Genomic DNA, 20,569 nt, shown 5'->3' on the forward strand with positions numbered 1-20,569 from the left:
AAAACCCCGGCGCTGTTTTAAATGGAGCCGCGGCACAGCCGCGGCTTTTTCCCCATTAGCGCCTATGGGCTATTCGGCTTACGAAGTATCCCGGGTTACGAAAGCGGCGGCGGAACGAATTAATTTCGTAACCCGGGGTACCAGTGTACCATGGATTGGGTTGCACTAGATGTCTTTCAGCTCATTGCTTCTGTGATCCTAGCTGACACCAATTGACAAAAGTGGAAGGAAGAGCCAGCTCTATCTTTTCTATCAGATTGTGGAGCAACTGTAGGACCCCTGTTACTGTCTGCAGTGTAGGTCAATGGACAGGCAGGGAGGACGTACATTTAATAAATAATAGTGCTATAGATGGTAGCTCTCCCTGCCATCCTTTCAGTGAGTCTTTGCAAAAGTGAATGTTTCTTAATCTTAAAAGTAACTACATTCTTGGAACAGATTGCAAGCCACTGACTTGTACTAACAGGATGTTCAAGTAACCCTGTGATTTTATTTAAAAACCCAAAAATCTCCCTGAGCTTCTGCTATTGTGATTCACAGTTTTTGTTCTTCTGCCTTGCTAAAAGCATTAAAACAAGGGAGGGGGGGAGACTGAAATAAAACAAAAACACCCTGAAAGTACAAGTTTAAACCTTTCATTTTGAAATGTATTACTCTTTTATAGTCAAATATCTGCAAGGCATAAAAAAACACAAATCGAAATGCCACTTTTAGACGTAGCTGAAAGTCTAACGCTTTCTCTGACCAAGGGCTACTTTCTTTGCGGTGCTGCTGACAGAGAACAGATTTTTATCTCTTAAATGCCATTCACCATCTGTGCAGGGCCCCTTTGGCTATATTCCCTTTTAACATTGTTATTATTTTGATTTGCCCTGGTTTACCCAGGCAAGTGACCTTCCTTCTTTCAGAGTGGCTTGTGCTCTGTGTAGCCACACTACAGTCCTTGCGCTAACAGTTGATGGGATTGATACACTGAGGCAACTTCTTTGCAAAATGTGAACCCTTTTGGATCAATGGGGTTGCTATAGACCCCAGGAACTTTATTTATTTATCTGAAAACTTGAAAAACAGCATACTCCATGAAGTCAATTGTATGTACCCTCCAACATTTTACAGATGAAAACTGGGACACATGTGACTAAGCATCATCAAAATGTATTCAAGATTGCAAAATAGGAAGACATACAAGCCAGGAGAGGCTGCTTCAGTTTGCTTTTGCATGAACCTACTGGAAAGGGCAATATCCCACCCCGTCCTCCCCGTCCTGCTGAGTCAAAAGCAAACTACTTTCCCACTTTGAACTCAATTTGTTCCAGTTGAAATAAGCTGAGGACAAAGGAAGAAATGAGAGGAGGTGGAGAAAACTAGGATATTGAAAAAGCAGCTGGAAATTTTTTTGGCAACAACCATGACTGCCTCTGACCAGTTAGGACAATATGTAGAGAGATCTTTTAGCACCTTTGAGACTAACTAAAGAAAGAGGTTGGCAGCATGAGCTTTCGTAAACATAAGTCTACTTCATCAGATACATTTGGTCCAAATCAGATTCATCAGATGCATTTTGTTCTGCTGAGACCCATTTATTTGTCTTTTTAGCAGTCCATGCTATCCATAGAACTCTTCTCCAGCAACCACATTTCAGATGGGTTGATATTTTTTCTATCAGCTTCTCTCACTGTCCAGTGTTGTTGTTGTTGTTGTTATCATCTCATCCCTCTGCCCAGTGCAACCAGGGTGGCTTACAACATTAAAATATACATACCATATCCCACAATCCCACCTCCCTTTAAAATACAATTAAATGATTTTCAATATAGAACATAAAATAATACACAACAAACAGACTGCGACTGCAGCAGAAATCAGGGGTCAACAAGTTAGGTTTTCTTTTTGGTAGCCAGGTATCTATTCAGGAAAGGCCTGCTGGAAGAGATCCATCTTAATACCTTTTTTAAGGTGGATATATGATGGATTTCGTCTGGCAGGCCGTTCCATAATCTGGGAGTGGTTGCTGAAAAGATCCTCTGGGTGATTGCAAACAGCCTAACTTTTATAGGCTGCAACATATTCCTCCCATAGGTCATAAGTGCACGGGGTGGGTTATACAGAAGGAGGCAGTCCTAAAGATAGGTTGGACCTAAGCCATTTAGGGCTTCAAAGGTGATCACCAACACCTAGTACTGGGCCCAGAAACTAATGGGCACCCAGTGAAGTGATTTTAGGATTGGTGCTATATGGTCTCTTCTAGTTGTACCTGAGACCAATCTAGCTGTCATATTCTGTACTAATTGAAGTTTCCGGATCAAGTACAAGGGTAGCCCCATGTAGAGTGCATTACAGAAATCAAAATAGGAGGTTACCAGCACGTACACCACAGTTTCAAGGTCCCTGACTTCCAGGAAATGGCACAGCTGGTGTATCAGCCGGAGCTGATAACAGGCACTCCTGACCGTCACATTTACCTGATTCATCATCTGAAGCGACGGATCTAGGAGCATCCCCAGACTGCGAACACAGTCCTTTCAGGAGAGTGTGACCCATCTAAGACTGGAGGTTGTATCCCGATACCTGGGTTTGGGGCTGCCATTGTGAGTACAGTACCTCCATTTTGTCTGGATTCAGTTTTAATCTGTTTTCCCTCATCCAGTCCATTACTGCTTTAAGAAAATCATTGAGAGGAGAGACACCATCTGAAGTCAAAGCTGAAGATGGAGACATGGAAAAATATATCTGGGTGTCATCAGCGTACTGATAACACCCCACCTCATGCCAAGTGTTATAGAAATTGGAAATATGATGGCATGAACAATCCTAACTTCAATATAACTTTACATTTAAGGATCTTACCTAATTCCTTTAAAGCTGCTCTTCCTAGATCTAGTCAGTGTAAACCAGCCTTGCACTTTATTCCTTGACTTTCTTCTGTAATCACTCCAAGTCTTTGCTATTTTCTGCTAGTACTAATATGATGTCATACAAATAAAAATTTTATTATTATTTATTATCTGCATGTTTTAAATTGTTGGTGCTCTTTCTTCCAATTTTTGTTCCTCTTTCCTCAGAGTCTAATCCTACTTTATGTATGTTACATTCAACATGCAAGTTCAACAGATGGGGTTATGAAATGCAATCTTGCCTGTCCTCTTTCCAATTGAACACATTCTGTTTCTCCTTATTCTATCTTGATGGTAGCCTCTTATCCTGAATGTCTTGGAACAATCAAATGTTGTGGCATACCCATTTCTTTAAGAGTAATCCACAGTTTTTCATGATTTACATAATCAGAAGCTTTGCTATACAGTCGCCCCCTCCTTTTTCACAGAGGATCCATTCTGGACCCCCTTGCAAAAATGGAGTTTCACATATATTCAAGACCCATTGGCTTGAATATAGGCATCAGGCAGTGGGAGTGCATGTGTGCGCACGTCAGGAATGCACCCCATTATTTCCCCCTCCATTCATCCCTCACGCATAAGTGAGGGATGTGAGTTCCAAAACCATGACAACGGCAGAAGGACTTTTAATGTTTTAATGTTTCTGCAGGTTACTTTTCATGCCATGTTGAGTCCCAGTTTGGGAGGGAACATGAGGTATAAATAAAGTTTGCCATCATCATTCCTACCACCACTGTCTTCATCATCTCAGGCAGGTTCCCTTCACTTGTTTCTTTGTTCTTTCCCAGTAATTTTAGTCAGAAAACATATGAAAAAGAACCCTGTAAACCAAGAGTTCCCACTTTTCAGATGCTCACACATTTTTGGAGAGGTTTAAACAACAATCCATCATTAGGGAAACGTTCTGAGACAGAGAGAAACAAAAACCAGTATCTCCAAAATAAATAGCCTCTGTGTTCACTTTCACATTAAACAACTGAAGCATTTTGATATTACTTTAACTGGCAAGGCTACATAACCTGGGATTTGTAGTTTGATGAGGCACTAGTGGTTTCTGACAGAGAATTCTAAAGACTATAAATCAGGATTCTCTAAGATGGAGCCATGCCAGTTAAAATGATATCAAAGTGCTGAAACTGTGTGGTGTAAAAAAGGCCCACTGAGCCAGTGTGGTTTAATAGTTTGAATGTTAGACTAGGACTCTAGGAGAGCAGAGTTTGAATCCCCCATTTAGCTGTGCAAAGCCACTGTGTGACCTTCGGAAAGTCTCACTCTCTCAGCTTCAGAGTAGAGCAATAGCAAATCCCTTGTGAATGAATCTGAAAGAAAACCCCATGAATAAGTTCACCATAAGTCAGAAATGGCTTGAAAGCATGCAACAGCAACTGTTCTGAGTAGCTCTCTTTACATAATTTTAGAACACATTATCTCTCGACTTTCTTAATCACATGAGGAACCATCATGCACTGAGTGACGCACAGCCAACCTCTTCTCATAGAAGGGGCTATTAGAATCAGGGGAATACAACGAGGCCTGCAGAATTACGCACAAAAATGTTGCACAGCTTGGGATTTTAGGTGATGAAAGCCACCATTTTAACTCATATTCTTATACTTTCATAACAGAAATAACTGGTGTTTTTTTTTTTAAAAAAAGCTGCAGTGGTAGAGTATCAATGAACTAAATGTTGTACAATTACTGTAAAAGCCTTTCTGTTTATATATTGGTAGAAGATGAGCTATTACCTTTAATTTAATAGCAAAGCCCTCAGCTTTCTTATCATTTCCATGTTAAACTCCCTCTTCCTATCATGCTTCTTCCCCCCCCCCCCCCCCCATTTTGATTCAAAACAGCACTCTTTCCATCTTAGATTCCTCCTGCTGCTTTAATAGAAGGGCCTCTTGCATATTACTGTGGGAGGAGGTTTGAGTCAGGGAAGGACACGTTTACTTTTAATTATTGATTATAGAAGTAGAAGACACTTCAAATCAAAACACACAGATTCTAGGGATACAAAAGAGGCAGGAGGCAGAGACACACACACCTGCTTATGTCTGTAGCAGCAGGAAGAACTGGGAAAAGGTAGGGCCACTGCATGGAGTGGGTGATAAAATGCTAACAAGGAACAGAGAAAAGACAGAACTATTCAACACTTTCTTTTCCTTGGTCTTTTCAGAAAAGGAGAACAGTACTGTGAAAAACTGAGCAGAAGATTCAGTAGGAGAAATGCAGCACAGAATAGGTAAAGTGGTAGTAGAGGAATACCTGGCTACTCTAAACAAATTCAAGTCTCTGTGGCCAGATGAACTGTGTCCAAGGATATTGAAAGAACTGGCAGAAGTAATATCAGAGACAATCATCTTTGAGAATTCCTGGAGAACAGGAGAGGTCCCAGCTGACTGGAGGAGGCAAATGTCATCCCTATCTTCAAAAGGGGGGGAGGACTCAAATAATTACTGCTCAGTCAGCTTAACATCAATGCCAGGAAGGCTTCTAGGGCAGATCATTAAACAGACAGTGTGTAAGCACTTAGAAAGGAATGCAGTGATTAGTAAAAGTCAGCAGGATTTTTCAGAAACAAGTCATGCCAGAATAATTTTATATTTGTTTTTAGAGAGTCACAAGCTTGATAGGCTAAGGGAATGCTGTGGATATAGTGTATCTTGATTTCAGTAAGGCTTTGACAGGTCCCCCATAATGTCCTTGCAAAAATGCTAGCAAAAGACAGACTAGACAATAGAACTGTTTGGTGGATTTGTAACTGGTTGACCAACTGAACACAAAAGGTACACAACAATGGTTCCTCCTCATCCTGGAGGGAAGCGAGTAGTGGGGTGCCACAGGATTCTGTCCTGAGCTCAGTGCTGTTCAAAATCTTTATCAATAAATTGGATGATGGAATAAAGGACATGCTTTTCAAATTTGCAGATGACACTAAATTAGAAGGGATAGCTAATATCTGAGAGGACAGGTTCAGAATTCAAAATGACATTAACAGAGTAGAAAACTGAGCCAAAACTAACAAAATGAATTTCAACAGGGAGCAATGTAGGATACTGCACTTGGGCATTAAAAATGAAATGCACAGATATAAGATGAGTCACACCTGGCTTGATGGCAGTACATGCAAAAGGGATCTTGGAGTTTTAGTGGACTACAGGCTGAACATGAGTCAACAATGTGATGTAGCAGCTGAAAAAGCCAACACAATTCTAGCCTGAATCAATAGGAGTATAGAGTCTGGATTGAGGGAAGTAATAGTACCACTCCATTCTGCTTTGAAATATTGTATTTAATTCTGGTCACTGCAATTCAGGAAGCAAGTTGATAAGTAGGAGCATGTCCACAGGGTGGCAACCAAAATGGTAAAAGGGCTGGAAAACATGACCTAAGAGGAGCCACTTAGACACTGAACAGAGAAGGTTAAGAGGTGACAGGATAACCCTGTTTAAACATTTGAAGGAATGTATTAAGGATGAGCAACCTTGTTTCTGTTGCTCCAGAGACTAAAATATGTAGCAATGGACAAATAGAGGCTGGATGGCCATCTGTTGGGAATGGTTTGATTGTGTATTCCTGCATGGCAAGGGTTTGGACTGGATGGCCCTTGTGGTCTCTTCCAACTCTATGATTCTATGCTTCTAGTCTATAGCACCATTTCAACTAACACCTGATAATTAATTGCAGAGATGTGCATCTGGTTATTGGCAAGAGTGTTCCAATGTGGATCAGGTGCTTCTAATGGGCATCCAGTGCTCCTGATGCACACCAGTCACTTCTGATGTGCATCGTCCACTTCTAATGCACATCAGGTACTTCTGATGTGTTCTGCACTTGCCGACTAGTATTTGGATGTGCACTGGGAGTGCCCAGATGTATATTGGTGCCCATTTCACATTGGGGCTATGGTACATCACTCACACCACTGACTACCATTGCACAATAAACGCCTGTACAGTGTAATGTAACATTTTCCCCTAGATGAATACAGAAATGGCAAAACTATGAAGTTTTATTTCTGCACACCTAAGTCCATCTATGAAGATGTAAGTAAGTAAATAGTTTTTAACTTATGTATGTCTTAAATTTTTAACTTTGTAGTGTTTTATCTAGGTTATTTTAATTGTTTTTATTTTTTGTTTGTTTGTTTTAATGTGCTTTTGAGCAGCACCTTGGGTCCCTTTTTTTTTTTAGAGAAAAGCAGCATAAAAATAAAATAAAACAAGTCTTGTACTGAATTTCAACTATAATTATTCCATGGAGAAATGCTGCTTCTTTTCCAGAAAATTCTGGATTCTATGCAAATTTTGCTCAGAATAAGACCCAAAATGTAAACATACTTACCACTCCAGGATTCTTCTCATCAGGGTTTCTTGACAGTCAAGAAATATATAGGGTTAATTCTAGGTTATGGGCTTTGGTGGCTTAGTGGTTAAGACACCAGTTCTGACAATCAGAAGATCAGAAGGTTGGCAGTTCGAGGCCCAAGTCCTGCATGAAGGGGTGAACTCCTGACACTAGTCCCAGCTTGTGCCAACCTAGCAGTTCAAAAGCATGCAGTTGCAAGTAGATAAATAGGTACGACATTGTTGAGAAGGTAACAATGTTTGGTTCAGTCATGCTGGCCACATGACCACTGGAGTAGTTTTCAGACAATGCTGACTCTTTGGCTTAGTAACGGAGATGGGCTCTGCCCCCTACAGTCAGTTATGTTTAGACATTCATTATCTTTTAAATTACAGGTTAATTCCAAGAAGACCTCTCCTGGGCCAGAAATGACCGGAGAGAGTGATGGGTAGGGAAAAATGTGGCAGACCTGTCCCCATGGTCCTTAGCGGCATTTGGTGGTATTTTTAGCTGAACATTTTTTTTAAAAAATACATATCTTAAAAGGTTCAGCAGGAGGTATGACCCTCTAAAGTTCCATATATCCCACAACCAAGGGCAGGTCTTTTGAGACCCTGGAGAAGTTCCTTTTTAAACTACATTTCCTAGAATCTAAATATTGATTCTGGAAGTATTCCATGCTGGCTGGGAGATTCTGGGAGTTATCATCTAAAATGTAATGTTTACAGGTTTTGGCCCCATTGAGTAAAACTGGATAGCTATAGAAAGTAGCTTTTGTTTCTTCTGAGTTCCTCACCACCACCAATGATTCCCATCTACATGCAGTGGTTGCTGGTGGCCCTAAATGAGTCCAATCTAGTTTTGAACCCCAACTTTAATGGGGCTTTCCAAGGCGCTGAATTACAGACGCCAGATAGGTTCAGCACTTTGGAAGCCTCCTTTTAATGTCATACCCAGAGCAGATTGACCACTCCACTGACACAGGAGCTGCCAGTCTCTATCTAAGCCCTAGCAGTGTTCTTTTTCTACTTGCTGGCTTGGTGTGGCTGGCTTAGACAGCTTGTTCCTTTGGGGCACAATGTAAGCCTTTGGAAAGGGCTTGAGACCATATGCCTGCATTGTTCTGCTCCCATAATGTACACTGGCACCAGTACTGCTGCACTGCAGCATGTGGATTAGCAGACAGTGAGCAGGAGGTGAGCAGAGAAGTGAGTGAGAAAGCTTTGGAAAACAGAGCTGCATATTTCAATGCTTGCCCAGCTAGTCTGCTAAATTCAGAGCCCCTGGGGACACTGTCTTGTCACCAGTGTTGAACTATGCTAGTCCAGATGGCATCTGTACGTGGAATTTAAATTGAGATATAGTAACTTACTTTAACAAAGAAAATGAAAAGACTGTGCTATTTTATTTTCCCTGCAGTTGGTTATTGTTCCATAATTAATAACGTTTGTGTTTTATGTTTTTGGCGTTTTATGCTCTGCACGTTTGTCAGCCATCTTCTGCTGTGTATTCCTAAAAAGCCAGGCTCAAAATCTTTCCAGGAAAAAGATGTGCCATCTTCTTCTTTGCAGCACAGTATCTTAGCTCTCTACCATGGTTTTCATTACATGGGGCAATGGAATAAAGGGAGACCCATGTACAGATGCTACGGAAAACAGTCTCAGTGGTTCAGTTTCATTCTCTTAACAGTGCCAGTTTCTTCCTCCAGCCACAAGTTAGAATGTTGTAGCAAACAAAAAATGAATATTTTTAGGCATATTCATGTTAAGATTAAACAAACTGTGAGCTGGAACAAACAAATAAATACACCCGCTTCAGGACGTCATTGGCATGCGGTGTTTAGACACTGCATGTCACGATGATGCCTGGAAGCCGGGCAGCCACCCAGATGTGGGTGGCTTCAAGTCACTCTGGTGGCACAGTGTATATATGCTGCATGCTGTCGGAGCAGCTTCAAGTCACCACAGGGCAGTGAAACCCGCCTTTTTGCCAGCTAAAGAAGGAGCGGATCTTTTCCATTCCTTTTTCAGCCAGGTTGAAGGCAAATTGGGGCCACGGTGCATGGTTGCTGTGGTCCCCATCCATCTTCGGAAGGGGCAGCTTCAAGCTGCCCCTTCAGGGCCATCTGTGTCAGCCCAAAATTCCTTATTTTAAAGCCCAGTTAATAAGAATTGGTCAATGGATTGTAAAGTAGTTGCCCCTTCAAAACAAAAACAGAAATAGATCCTAATAGAAAGAGGAAAAGTATTTGAAACTTTTTTTAAAAGGATCAAAAATGTGTTTTTTGACTTTTACAAAATGGGAAATGAAAAATTTGAGCCTGATGAGACTCTTCATTGTCCAGGATGTATTCTGCACAAAATTCACACTTTTGTCCATAGGAAACAATATTCACTGTATAGGAAGCAGCATTTTCTGTGCACAAAATGCTTTTTCTGGCACAAAAAAATCTACAGCCAATGCACAGACTTCTTGTGCACCAAATTTGCATGTGGATTTCTCTCTCTCTCTCTCTCTCTCTGTGTGTGTGTGTGTGTGTGTGCAGAGAACAACATTTTCTTGTATAGAACTGCATTTTCTGCACAGAAAATAGTACTTATGGGAAGATGCTATTTTCTGCACAAAAGCCACATTCAGTTTTTGTGTGTAATAAGAACAAAGTGTGAATTCTCCACCAAAACAAACCAACAAAAACTTGACAGAAACATTCAACCATCTCCAGTTGCTAGTAAAGTGGATCTCCCTCTCCCCATGTAAGCCAGTGCCAGTAAAATATTGGAGTGGTGGTGGTGGTAATAATTGTGGTAATAGTATCACAGTTGTGACAAAGTAGTCATCATGAATATGGAAGTTATGGTTGAGTAAATCTTTGTTTCATTTCTGTATTCATTGTTGCTACTTATTGTAGTTCTCTGTGCAACCCCCATCACAGAGAACACATAGCCATCTCCACCAGGAGAGCCGGTGGGCAGCAAAGAGGTCTGGGAGGGGGTGACTGGCCAGACTGGAAACAATTATATATTCAAGAAATATATTGAAATCAGACTGAAGGAAAATCAGCTCTTTTTAGATGTGGTATTGGAGAAGAGTGTTGAGGATACTATGGACAGTCAGAAAGACAAACAAATGGATCCTAGAACAAATAAAGCCTGAAACCTCATTGAAAGCCAAGATGATCAAATTGAGATACCTTGGCCACATAATGAGAAGGCACAGATCACCAAAACAAGCAAACAAACAAAACAATAATGCTAGGAAAAGTCGAGGGTAAGAGAAGCAGAGGAAAACTGCATGCTAGATGGACAGACTCATTCAGGAAGGTCATGGATAAGAATTTGCAGGACCTGACCAGAGCAGTGGAGGATAGGTGAACTTGCAGATGTCTCATCCACAGGGTTGCCACACCAGGATTGACTCAAACAACAAACTTAGTGCAGTCTCACTTATACATGCAGATGACATGAACAGGATTTTGACCATAGTGGATATTGGTGCATTTAAGAGGTGATCTTTATCAGATGTGCAAAACAGCCATTCCCCCCCCCCCCCCATCTGTTGTCAGCCTGTCATTACTTTCCTTGGGAAAGTGCGAATATGTGGGAAAGGTTGTTGTAGTTTACAAGACTTTTGGACTGATAGAGATAGAGCTAACCTCATGGTGCTTGTGTGGTTTCTGGGAATAGGAGTTTGTAGTGGTTAGGGTGAGGCTGATTCAATTCTTCACTGAGCCAACAAGTCTATATTGCATGACCAGTCATTCCCTCTTCCTCAGCCTAACACACCATCTTGCAACACTGGAGAAAATTCAGGATAGAAATGTAATTCATCTCTACTGAGAAAGAAATGTTTCTAGGAAAGTAAAGAATAGGAAGTTATCATCATGTGTGCTGGGGGAGGTCAACAACCATAGGCTTTGTTTCACTTTTACATTATTTCTATACGAAATATTTTTGCATAGAAAAGTTTGGCTATAATCCTGTTGATAGTGCCAACTAAAGTGGATCCATTGAGTGGTGAGTCAACACATAGATAATATCCAATTGATTTGGTTACCTTACTGTAATTAGAACTAACAATAGAATTCAAGCCAGTATCTGTTGTGGAAAAGACACTGTTTTAAAAAAAAAAATGGCTTTTGTGTTAAAGAAAACTTTTTTTTTTGAATGTGCAAGTGATTTTGGCAAAAATGTCTCAGAATGCAAAAGAAAAAAGAAAAAAAGAAAAAAAAGAATAATTAAATTATGAGGGTGTGAAAATTTCAACCAGCAAGGGAGAAAACTTGATTCTATATTTTGTTTTATTTTTTAAATTTTTATTGCATACAAGAATGAAATAGAGAGATTTGCGTGCCTGCTCTCCATCTTAGCTACAAGATGATAGGACCTAGATACTTGAAATGTGTGAGCATGCCAAGGTGTTTCTTGGGGTTGGACTCTTCAGGTTAATTATTTTTAAAATGATTTAACTGACTACAGTTAATTTAAAACTATATGTGATCTGCAGTACCATCTTCAGTCACATGGTTCGCAGAAGTCCCTAAGAAGAATTTTTCAAAAAGGTAAAAGAGCAAGTGTGAAAGGTCCTGTTGCCTAGTAAATGGAGGAGAGAGCACAGCAAAAACCTGCATGGACACTGAGAGGGGACAAAGGGTAGGGCAGCAGATGGATCTGTTTCCATGGTTGAGAAAATGCACTCTTGATTTTAATTCTCCCCTTCCCACCACCGCTCTGCCAGTACTCCACCAGCAGCAAAGGTCCCATTCAATTTGGAACATCTGCAGAGAGAGCAGTGGTAAAATCTGGAGTAGATGTGCCACCCAAAAGCAGCAGATCCACCAGCAAACCCTGATGGAGGATGCATGAGCTACACCCATGAAATTGGCCATGTCATGAGTTTTAGATTTGATGTTGATTGGTTTCATACCATACTGTTGGTATAATCTGTGAAGAGCCTGCACATATCTACTGGTGTTAAATTCTGGGCACATTTTCCTCTACATTTACTCTCTTTTGAGAGATGAATCAAAGTAATCAAAAATTATTGTGTATGGGTGACCTTTACAAATCAACTGGCAATTTCTGTACTTTTCATTTGCTATTTAGCTCCCAGTGGTGCAAGACTGTGGCAGACGGAATTAAATGTAGTCTGTGGATTTTTGAATATTATAGAAAACCTCTGAAGTTCATAGACTCCAGACAACATACAGTTTTAGCTGGAATGGGTTTTGGAAAGAACTTTAAAAATAAAGAAAACACTGCTGATTGGAATATTATGCTGAAAAGCTACCACTTTTCAAAATCTAGCAAGAATTCCAAGATCAAAGGCTGTTTTTAAGTCTGGATGATTTTTTGTTTTAATTTGTAACCCATGTTAAGTGTGATTTTACTCATTACAAAGTCAAGGCATAAATGTTAAAATAAGCATTCAGTAGACATTTGATCTTTAAAATGGAAGAACTTAAGTTTGTGGAGAAATGTATTTAAGTAAAAAGAAAAACCATAGATTGTTGACATAATTAACCAAACTAACACCATGCGCCTGCATGAGTCTGTTGGAAGGTAAGCAATAAAAATTAGTTAGAAGAGTTGACTGAGGCAGTGGTTCTTAAATAATTTCCATCTACATGAGGACATCATGCCCCTCTCTTGTCACAGTACTTGAATAAAAATATTTTGTTTCTGTCGTGTTTTAATATTTTTTATTCACCTCACAGCATCCTATCAATAGCACCTCTTTCATACAGGCCTCTTGTGCCGCATGCAGCCTCTGACCTAATGCTGAGCTCTTGTGCTTTCTGTCTCCTCTCTTCAATTCACTCCCTACCACCAGAAAAATTGTTTCGTAGTTTCTTAGGGAAGTGGGCCTGCTGCCCCAAAGGTGGATGTTCTGTTGTGTCTGAGGTTAGAGGAAAGCATAATGGAGGAACATGCAGACGTCACAGCAGGGCCTTTTCAGCACCCTTGTCTTCCTGCTTCCCTGTCTCCTGAGCCAAGCAGGCTGGCCTTTGCTTGCCTTATGGTCCCTAAGGCCTACTGTGCCAATAATAGGACCTTCAGAGGAGCTGAGCAAGAAATGAATAAAAAAGAGGAAACTTAATTTTTGCTATGTCTGAGGTTGGAGGAAGGCATAACAGGGAAAGATACTAAGGGCTGGAACAGACTGGCAAGAAGAGGCAGCTTGAAGCCGGTCCTATTGAAAACACACTGGGGCCACAGCAAACACATGCTGTGCCCTCAGTCTGCCTTGAACCCGGCCCAAATAGGAGCAGAAAAGGTCCACTCTTATTTGGGCTGGGAAAGAGTCGGCTTTCCCGGCCCCCCTGCAGCCCCAGAGAAGCTTCAAGATGCTCCAGTGGCATGCAGCATGTAAACACCATTCCTCCGGAGCATCTTGAAGCTGTCCATGTCTGGGCAGCTAATGGGCTTCTGCACATTATCGGAGCATGCGCCATGTAAATGCTGTGCTCCCAAGACGCCTGGAAGGGCATCTTTAATGGGGCATCTGTTCCAGCCCTTAGTGTTGCTTTTGCAGGGACCAGTCAGTCCTCAACAGTGCACACACATACACATAGGCTTGAACTTCATGTTTCCATTTGCTGTACTTGCATGCTGACATTTCTTGTGCCTCCACTGAGCAACTATCACACACACGGGGTCCTGCCCCACAGTTTGAGAATGACTCTATTAAGGGATGAGTTGGTATTTCTAGAAAAATCCTAACTGGGGACACAATTACTGCTATGGCTAAGGAATTAAAACAGTTTTTTGTTACTCATTACTTACTATTTTTATGGTATGGGGCCCTATGAAAATTAGATACTTTCAGTTTGGTGATTATGGTTCTATTCAGCATTGTGACAAAGTTTGGCTTCAGTGTCCCACCTTAACACAGATGTTTTGTGAGGCTCTCAGCAAATTGCTTAACATTTTCCCCCAGCTGGAGCATCTTCCATCTTGAGATTTTCTACCATGAATTGCCTTCAGAATTAAAATAATCCAAGTGGAAATATTGACTTTGGGAGTTGGAAGTCCACATCACTGCAAAGTGAGATGTGGGAGAAGACACATTTTCAAGGCACTATTTACCACACGTCTTCTTCTAAAGATCATTCTGAAGCTATTCCCATGATTTTGATTACTGTAATAACCAGCTTTGTGTATTTGCTCTGTTAACTAGAAAGATTGCTTCACATTTGTGAAGTACTAGCTCTTATGTGTTTGTAAAAAATTACAGTTATCCACTTTAATCTGAAATTCTAAGTCCACATTTTATATACTATCAGTAGTTTAATTCAAAGATATAGCTGTGTTAATCTGGAAAATCAGTATGCAAAAGGATATTGTAGCACCTTTGTGACTAACTGAAAGACAGAAGTTGGTAGACTGAACTTCTCTAGTCTTGAGCTGAATTCCTCAGATGCATTAGGTGAAGTGCATCTGAGGAAATAAGCTCAACTTTATGAAAGCTCAGGCTGCCAACTTCTATCTTTCAGTTAGTGTCAAAGGTGCTACAATATCCCTTTGCATACTGATAGCAGTGTAAATTTAACATGGCTAGAATTGGGGACCCATCAATCCCAGCATGGTCACCTTATCTGTTGGGTCTCCAAGGTTTGCTGTCTAACTTGAAATAACGAGACCAGACACAAATGTGAGTTGAAATAGGGCCACTTTATTTAAGGAATTAACTATTTATAACTGTACTTGCAAACTAGAGGGGAGCAACCTGATGTGGGAACAGCTGTGGCAGGAGGTCTATGCCTCAGGCCACCTCCTCAGCTTCCCCTGGATGAAACACCTGAGCTCCAAGGATAACCCAATGACTGGATTGCTTCCCGGCCAGCTTGCATCTGGTACGCCAGCCTGAGATTTCCACAGTCAACTTGCCAGACTTGACTGAGGATTATATCCCAGGTCAGCCCCAAGAAGGTCTCTTTTCTTCTTTCCTTACTCACAAGACCTAAGAAGAAAGTCAAAGAGGCCTAACTTTCACCCCAAGTGGGTACCATAGGTGTTCACCAGACTATTACATCTCCCCCCATAACCACCAGTGACCGCCTGTTTAAGTCCACACCTGAGACAATTTCCTGTGCCAAGAACAACAGTGTGAGATAGGCAAAAAAGCCTCAGAAAAAGGGGGGGGGGAATTCCTACCTGGCCCATAAAGTGACCACCAAAGCCATGCTGAAGTCGAGGCGGGAGGGCGGGACAACAATTCTTGGAAGAGGCAGAAGGGAAGGAGGAGCAGGCTTAAATAACCTTAGCCCCACCCCTATCTGTCTCCCAGACCTGGCACAATACACCAAGTCCAATCAAATTACTGGTCTCTATTCAAATAGACCAGTAAACTCCCATTTTAGGCATACAGCCTGGGGATGTGGATTCCTACACTGTGGGATTTTCTGGGCAGCTTCACCCACAATGATCCATTAGACCTGGAGAATTGCAACAAATAAATCATGGTAGTTTCTCTAAGGCTAAATGTTGTAAGCCACCCCAATTGTGTTGCATAGAGAGGCGGGATAAAAATAAATGATGATGATGATGATTAAATAGCCATGGTTAATACCTGGCTAAGACTACCAACAAAGAGTAAATGCTTTAGGCTATATTTCAGAGGAAGAAATTGGCAAAACCATCTCTGAGTATTTCTTGCCTAAGAAAACCCTATGAAAAATACATTGGGTCACCATAAGTCCACAGAAGACCTGAAGGCACAGACACACTTTCTGTCATGCCTGTCTCCCGATTTTTGTTCTAAAAACCTGTTGCATAGAACCAGCTGCTAATTGTGTGTAAGGTTGGGGGGAGGTGAACTGCACAGAGACTCAAAAATGTTAATGTGAATAAATATTTTAAAAAAATTGGATTTTTCTTTCTTTCTTTTTTAAGGTCTTGGACCACAAAGGGGAGTTGCTTCTCAGTTTGAATACTTGGGAAATGAGAGAGAAAATAATTTAACAATTTTTCCAGCTTCTGCCTTTTTCACTGACCTTTAACACTTTTGAAGTGGCAGTTGTCTTCCAGTAGCTGGCAACTAGCAGTTGCACCTCTCCCCAAATTATGGTTATGTTGCTATGTAGCATTATTTCCACTGCCCATATCTGCATGTGTACATTTGTGTGCACACATGTTTAGCTTCACAAAAGAGGGAGATAATGCCATTTTTTTCACTGAGGCAGGAGTTTCATACAAACTATCTTCATTTTGCATGAAAAATTGCAGAAACCATTGGGGCAGGGGGAGACATTTGGCATCTCTGTCCTGAAGTGGTATCTTCTCAAGGGGACTGGACTGTCAGTGGGACACTCTCTGACTGTGGCAAGACAACACGAGAATCCCATTGAGGTTTCCTCATATCCCCAATAGTGAGAGAAGTACTGGCATCCAGCTAGAAGCTTCCCCAAAGACCCTTGTTACTATAACCCTTCCTACAAATCACTGGAATTGTCCCCATCTGCAAATCATGCAGCAACCAAAAAAGGGGAGAATTTAGGCTAAGAAGTAACTACTTCCCATGAACTGCTTACTATTTGGCACAGACTCTGTATCCTTCAGCTTATGCAAGCAAGCATGCCATAGTTGGCAGTCGCCTTCAGAATTAAAATGAGTGGTTGACAATGTAATAGAAGATGCCAATGAAACCTGCTGCAAAGGAGAGTAGAAATCGATATTCAAAATGTCAATGGCCTGTTTCCTGGCAAGTGTCCGCTACACCAGTGCTTCTTAAGCTATCTGATATGGGGCAGGGGAACCCTCCATTATTTTTTCCCATGGGTTACAGTTGTTTCTTTCTTTCCTGGAAGTTTGTGAGAGACTGGTAGCCAATGGATTGGAGGACCAGTACTTGTCCAGGGACTACTGTTTTGAGAAGCATTGAACTATACAACATTTCTCTCTCATCCTTGAAAGGTAGTCATCATGTTGTTACTCTTCAGCACTATAACTGGGCATCAAAAACAATGAAGTCAATTGCCCTTAAGTAGTTTGTGTATCACAACATATCCGGTTATGGGAGTGTTTAATAATCTCCACTTTCTAAAGGTTCCACTCCAAAGAAACAAAGAAAACAAGCTTAATTTCTTTTGAGATCAGCAGCTCTGTGGGTGGTGGACTCCCTTCCCTTTCATTCCAGTGACACATTAAGTGTAAGTTGTTTTCTCTGGGTCATGATTTTAGATACTTCTAAACAATTTGGCTTTTTTCCCCCTGGTCTCTTTTGTCAAAGCCTTGCTATTGTATATGAAAACTATTTCATGACAGACTATGGTTATGTGCAAGCAATGGATAACTGGATGCTTATGTTTATTTGATTTCTCTTTTATCACCTGTTCAGTATGTGAATTGGTTTGAAAGTTAGAGACATGTTTTTTTTAAATGTGTTTTTTTCTTGAGTAGCAAATAAATTATATCAGATTGATTTCTAGATCTCAGAAGTAAGTGTGTCCTTGACGGTGGTTAAGCATTGTACTGTTCTTCTTCTTTAAATGACTAACCTGGACTAAGAGGTTGGAGCAAGAGGTATTTTGCAAAATTAAACCTGTTTCAGCTGAACATGTTTTAACTAGTTAATAAGAAACATCAAAAAAAAGGCAAAAGGCAAAAGACAAAACCCTGAGGTCATGAGCATTCTTTTTGTAAAGCTAGTGTTTGATGTTTAAATTTGGTTTTTTTGGGGTCTGTCTATAACTTAAGTTTTAATAACCTAGCTCAAATGCAGATTTCTAATTTTCAATTAACATAGGAATAATTTTGTTGGCTAAAATAAAATAAATGAATGAATGAAAAGTCTGAACCATGACATGTTCTAGGAAGAGATTTTTAAAAAATTCCAAATTTTTCAAAAACAAACCAACAAACCTAACAATCATGTGGCAACTGTATAGCTCAAGCTTTAAGTATTAACTTTTAACCTTTGACCTTACAGATTTTAACCAATGAAATGTCTCTTTAAACTTTAAAGGAAACAATGATAACGAGCGCCTGGCGATTGCTAGACAGCGAATTCCATATCGGCTTGGTCGAGTAGTTGATGAATGGCTACTCGACAAAGGTAAAAACATTGATTAAAACTTCAAATAAAAAAATAATTTGAACATAACCGAGTAGTGCTTCATTGTAACACCAATAAACATAAAAACAATAAATTTTTCAGTAAAACTAAATTAAAAACAAATTTTAAACAGTAAAATGTAGAGTAAATATTTGCATACCGTGTATATAATAATTTCTATACATTTTAGTGGTACCACCTGTTTAATAATCTTACCCTGTTAACTTAAGGTTAAAGGGACTGTTAAATATAATCCACTAACTCAATCTATGAAGGTACTCGTAGCAAACATTAACCAAAACTGATAAATCGTTCATAGATTATGTTACATGTTCCATCATCTAAATTCTTAACTAAATCTCTCTGTGTGTAGTTATGAGATGTTCATTACGGTCCTGAAACCAACCAACCAACCAACAAACAAAATCATTGTTTAAACCATAGGTTATCTTAAATAGTGGGCAGTATGATTGCCAGACAAGATGAAGTCCCTTTAACGTTTGCTACTTTCTAAGGGGATTTGGGAACAAACATGACTTAAAAGAGAGCTTAAAGTTGTGTGCATGCTTTTATTATGCGCAGAACCCAATCTGCAAAAGAAAATTTATTAATACTACTAATAATAATGGTTTTGCACTGATGAGGAATTCTATTTTAAATAGCAATGTGACATGACTCTACATTGATGTATGTACCATTCCTTGAAATTGCTTTTACATCTCAGACATTTTTATTTCATTACTTTTTTTTAATTTGGTAGTGTTGCAGAAAGACAGGCAGACATCTCTCTCCCTCTCTCTCTCCCTCTCTGTTTCTCTACCCTGAAATGCTCAGAATACAGTATGTATCCCATACCTCCTGTGTGTGTGTGTGTGTGTGTCAGGGGAATGCATCAATATTCATATTCATATATGAAGGTCACCTCTAGGAATGGTAAGCTGGAGACACAGTTTTACTAAAAGCATACATAGGACAGATATATCACTTACCCTTGAAGATCATCAGCTTTAAGATGTATTAAAAATAATGACTTATTTATAGATTATATATTGCTACATAGAAGAATGTTTGTAAGAGCGAAATATTATACATAAATATTGTGCAGTCTTTGCAGTATTTTACCTTTTGTGTAGTAGAATCTGACACACACCCCACTTCTAAAATTTACCCCGTCTCCAAAAAAAAAAAGAATGTTGAAGGGAAATATTTCAGAAAATGGATTACAAAAAATTAAAAACAATTTTCAGTTGTTTTTATTTCGGTCATAAATGTGCACATGCACACACACACGTACACACACACACAGGAGAAAAAGAAGTTTAAGAAAATATTTAGATTAACAGTTCTGCATTCCATAGACACCTCATTGAAAAGCAATGAATTATGAGCAAATTTCCTTTCTTATAGTTTATTGCTCTCATTCTCCACCCCATAATAATCTGTTAAAGTCATCCTCTGTTTAAGAGTGTAGCGTTCACAATCAACATTTTTTGCATGTATGTAATACTATCTTTGCAGGGCGTCAGCTCACAATCTTCAATAGCCAAGCGACGATAAAAATTGGAGGCAAGGAGCGGGGTCATCCATTTCAGGGCCAGCTTTCCGGACTGTACTACAATGGCTTGAAAGTCCTGAACATGGCTGCCGAGAACGACGCCAACATAGTGATAGAAGGGAATGTGAGACTTGTTGGTGAAGTGCCTTCCTCTATGACAACTGAGTCAACTGCCACTGCAATGCAGTCTGAGATGTCCACGTCGGTAATGGAAACCACTACCACTCTGGCAACAAGTACAGCTAGAAGAGGAAAGCCACCAACGAAAGAACCCATTGGTCAGGTTAGTCATGGAATTTCTAAATATTTGGATTTTGTCTATTTCCTTATTTATGGTTTCTGGAATTTCTACCATTGCCTGCTTTTAAAGGTCCTGAAGATATAAGGTCTTAGTGATTGGTGGCACGCGCCACAGTGGTTGCGTCTTCCTTGTTTTCAAAGAGACCCATGTAACACAGTTGATAGAAGTGTGTGTGTTTTGTTCATCCACATATTTAGGCAAGTGTCTGGATATAGTTTTCATTTTCTACAGTGCTCTTGTGGAAACAAGTTATTCACCTGAGGTAGATGAACAACTATGGTTGGACCAAGCAACTGCGGGCACATCTCCGTTGTATTTTAAGAAGCATCTTTTTCTAGAATTAAACACATGAGCACAATAGAGATGATTTCGCATTAAGAAAACTTGACTGATTTACCAAATATTTGGCTGCTACAGAAA

At 40.1% G+C, this 20,569-nt stretch overlaps 1 protein-coding gene across 33 annotated transcripts in view; it reads left to right on the top strand.

The window, feature by feature from the left end:
* Positions 1-20,569, top strand: part of NRXN1 (neurexin 1) — a 1,287,750-nt gene that overhangs the window by 1,121,715 nt on the left and 145,466 nt on the right. For 24 of the 33 annotated variants that reach the window (XM_042451209.1, XM_042451219.1, XM_042451256.1 and 21 more), the window contains 2 exons: positions 18,204-18,293; positions 19,812-20,131. In XM_042451209.1, the coding sequence (XP_042307143.1) occupies positions 18,204-18,293; positions 19,812-20,131 (410 nt within the window). The remainder of the gene's footprint in view (positions 1-18,203; positions 18,294-19,811; positions 20,132-20,569) is intronic. The other 9 variants (XM_042451359.1, XM_042451502.1, XM_042451445.1 and 6 more) reach the window with 1 other exon arrangement.

This window comes from Sceloporus undulatus, chromosome 1 (assembly GCF_019175285.1).
Source record: "Sceloporus undulatus isolate JIND9_A2432 ecotype Alabama chromosome 1, SceUnd_v1.1, whole genome shotgun sequence".
NCBI lineage: Eukaryota > Metazoa > Chordata > Lepidosauria > Squamata > Phrynosomatidae > Sceloporus > Sceloporus undulatus.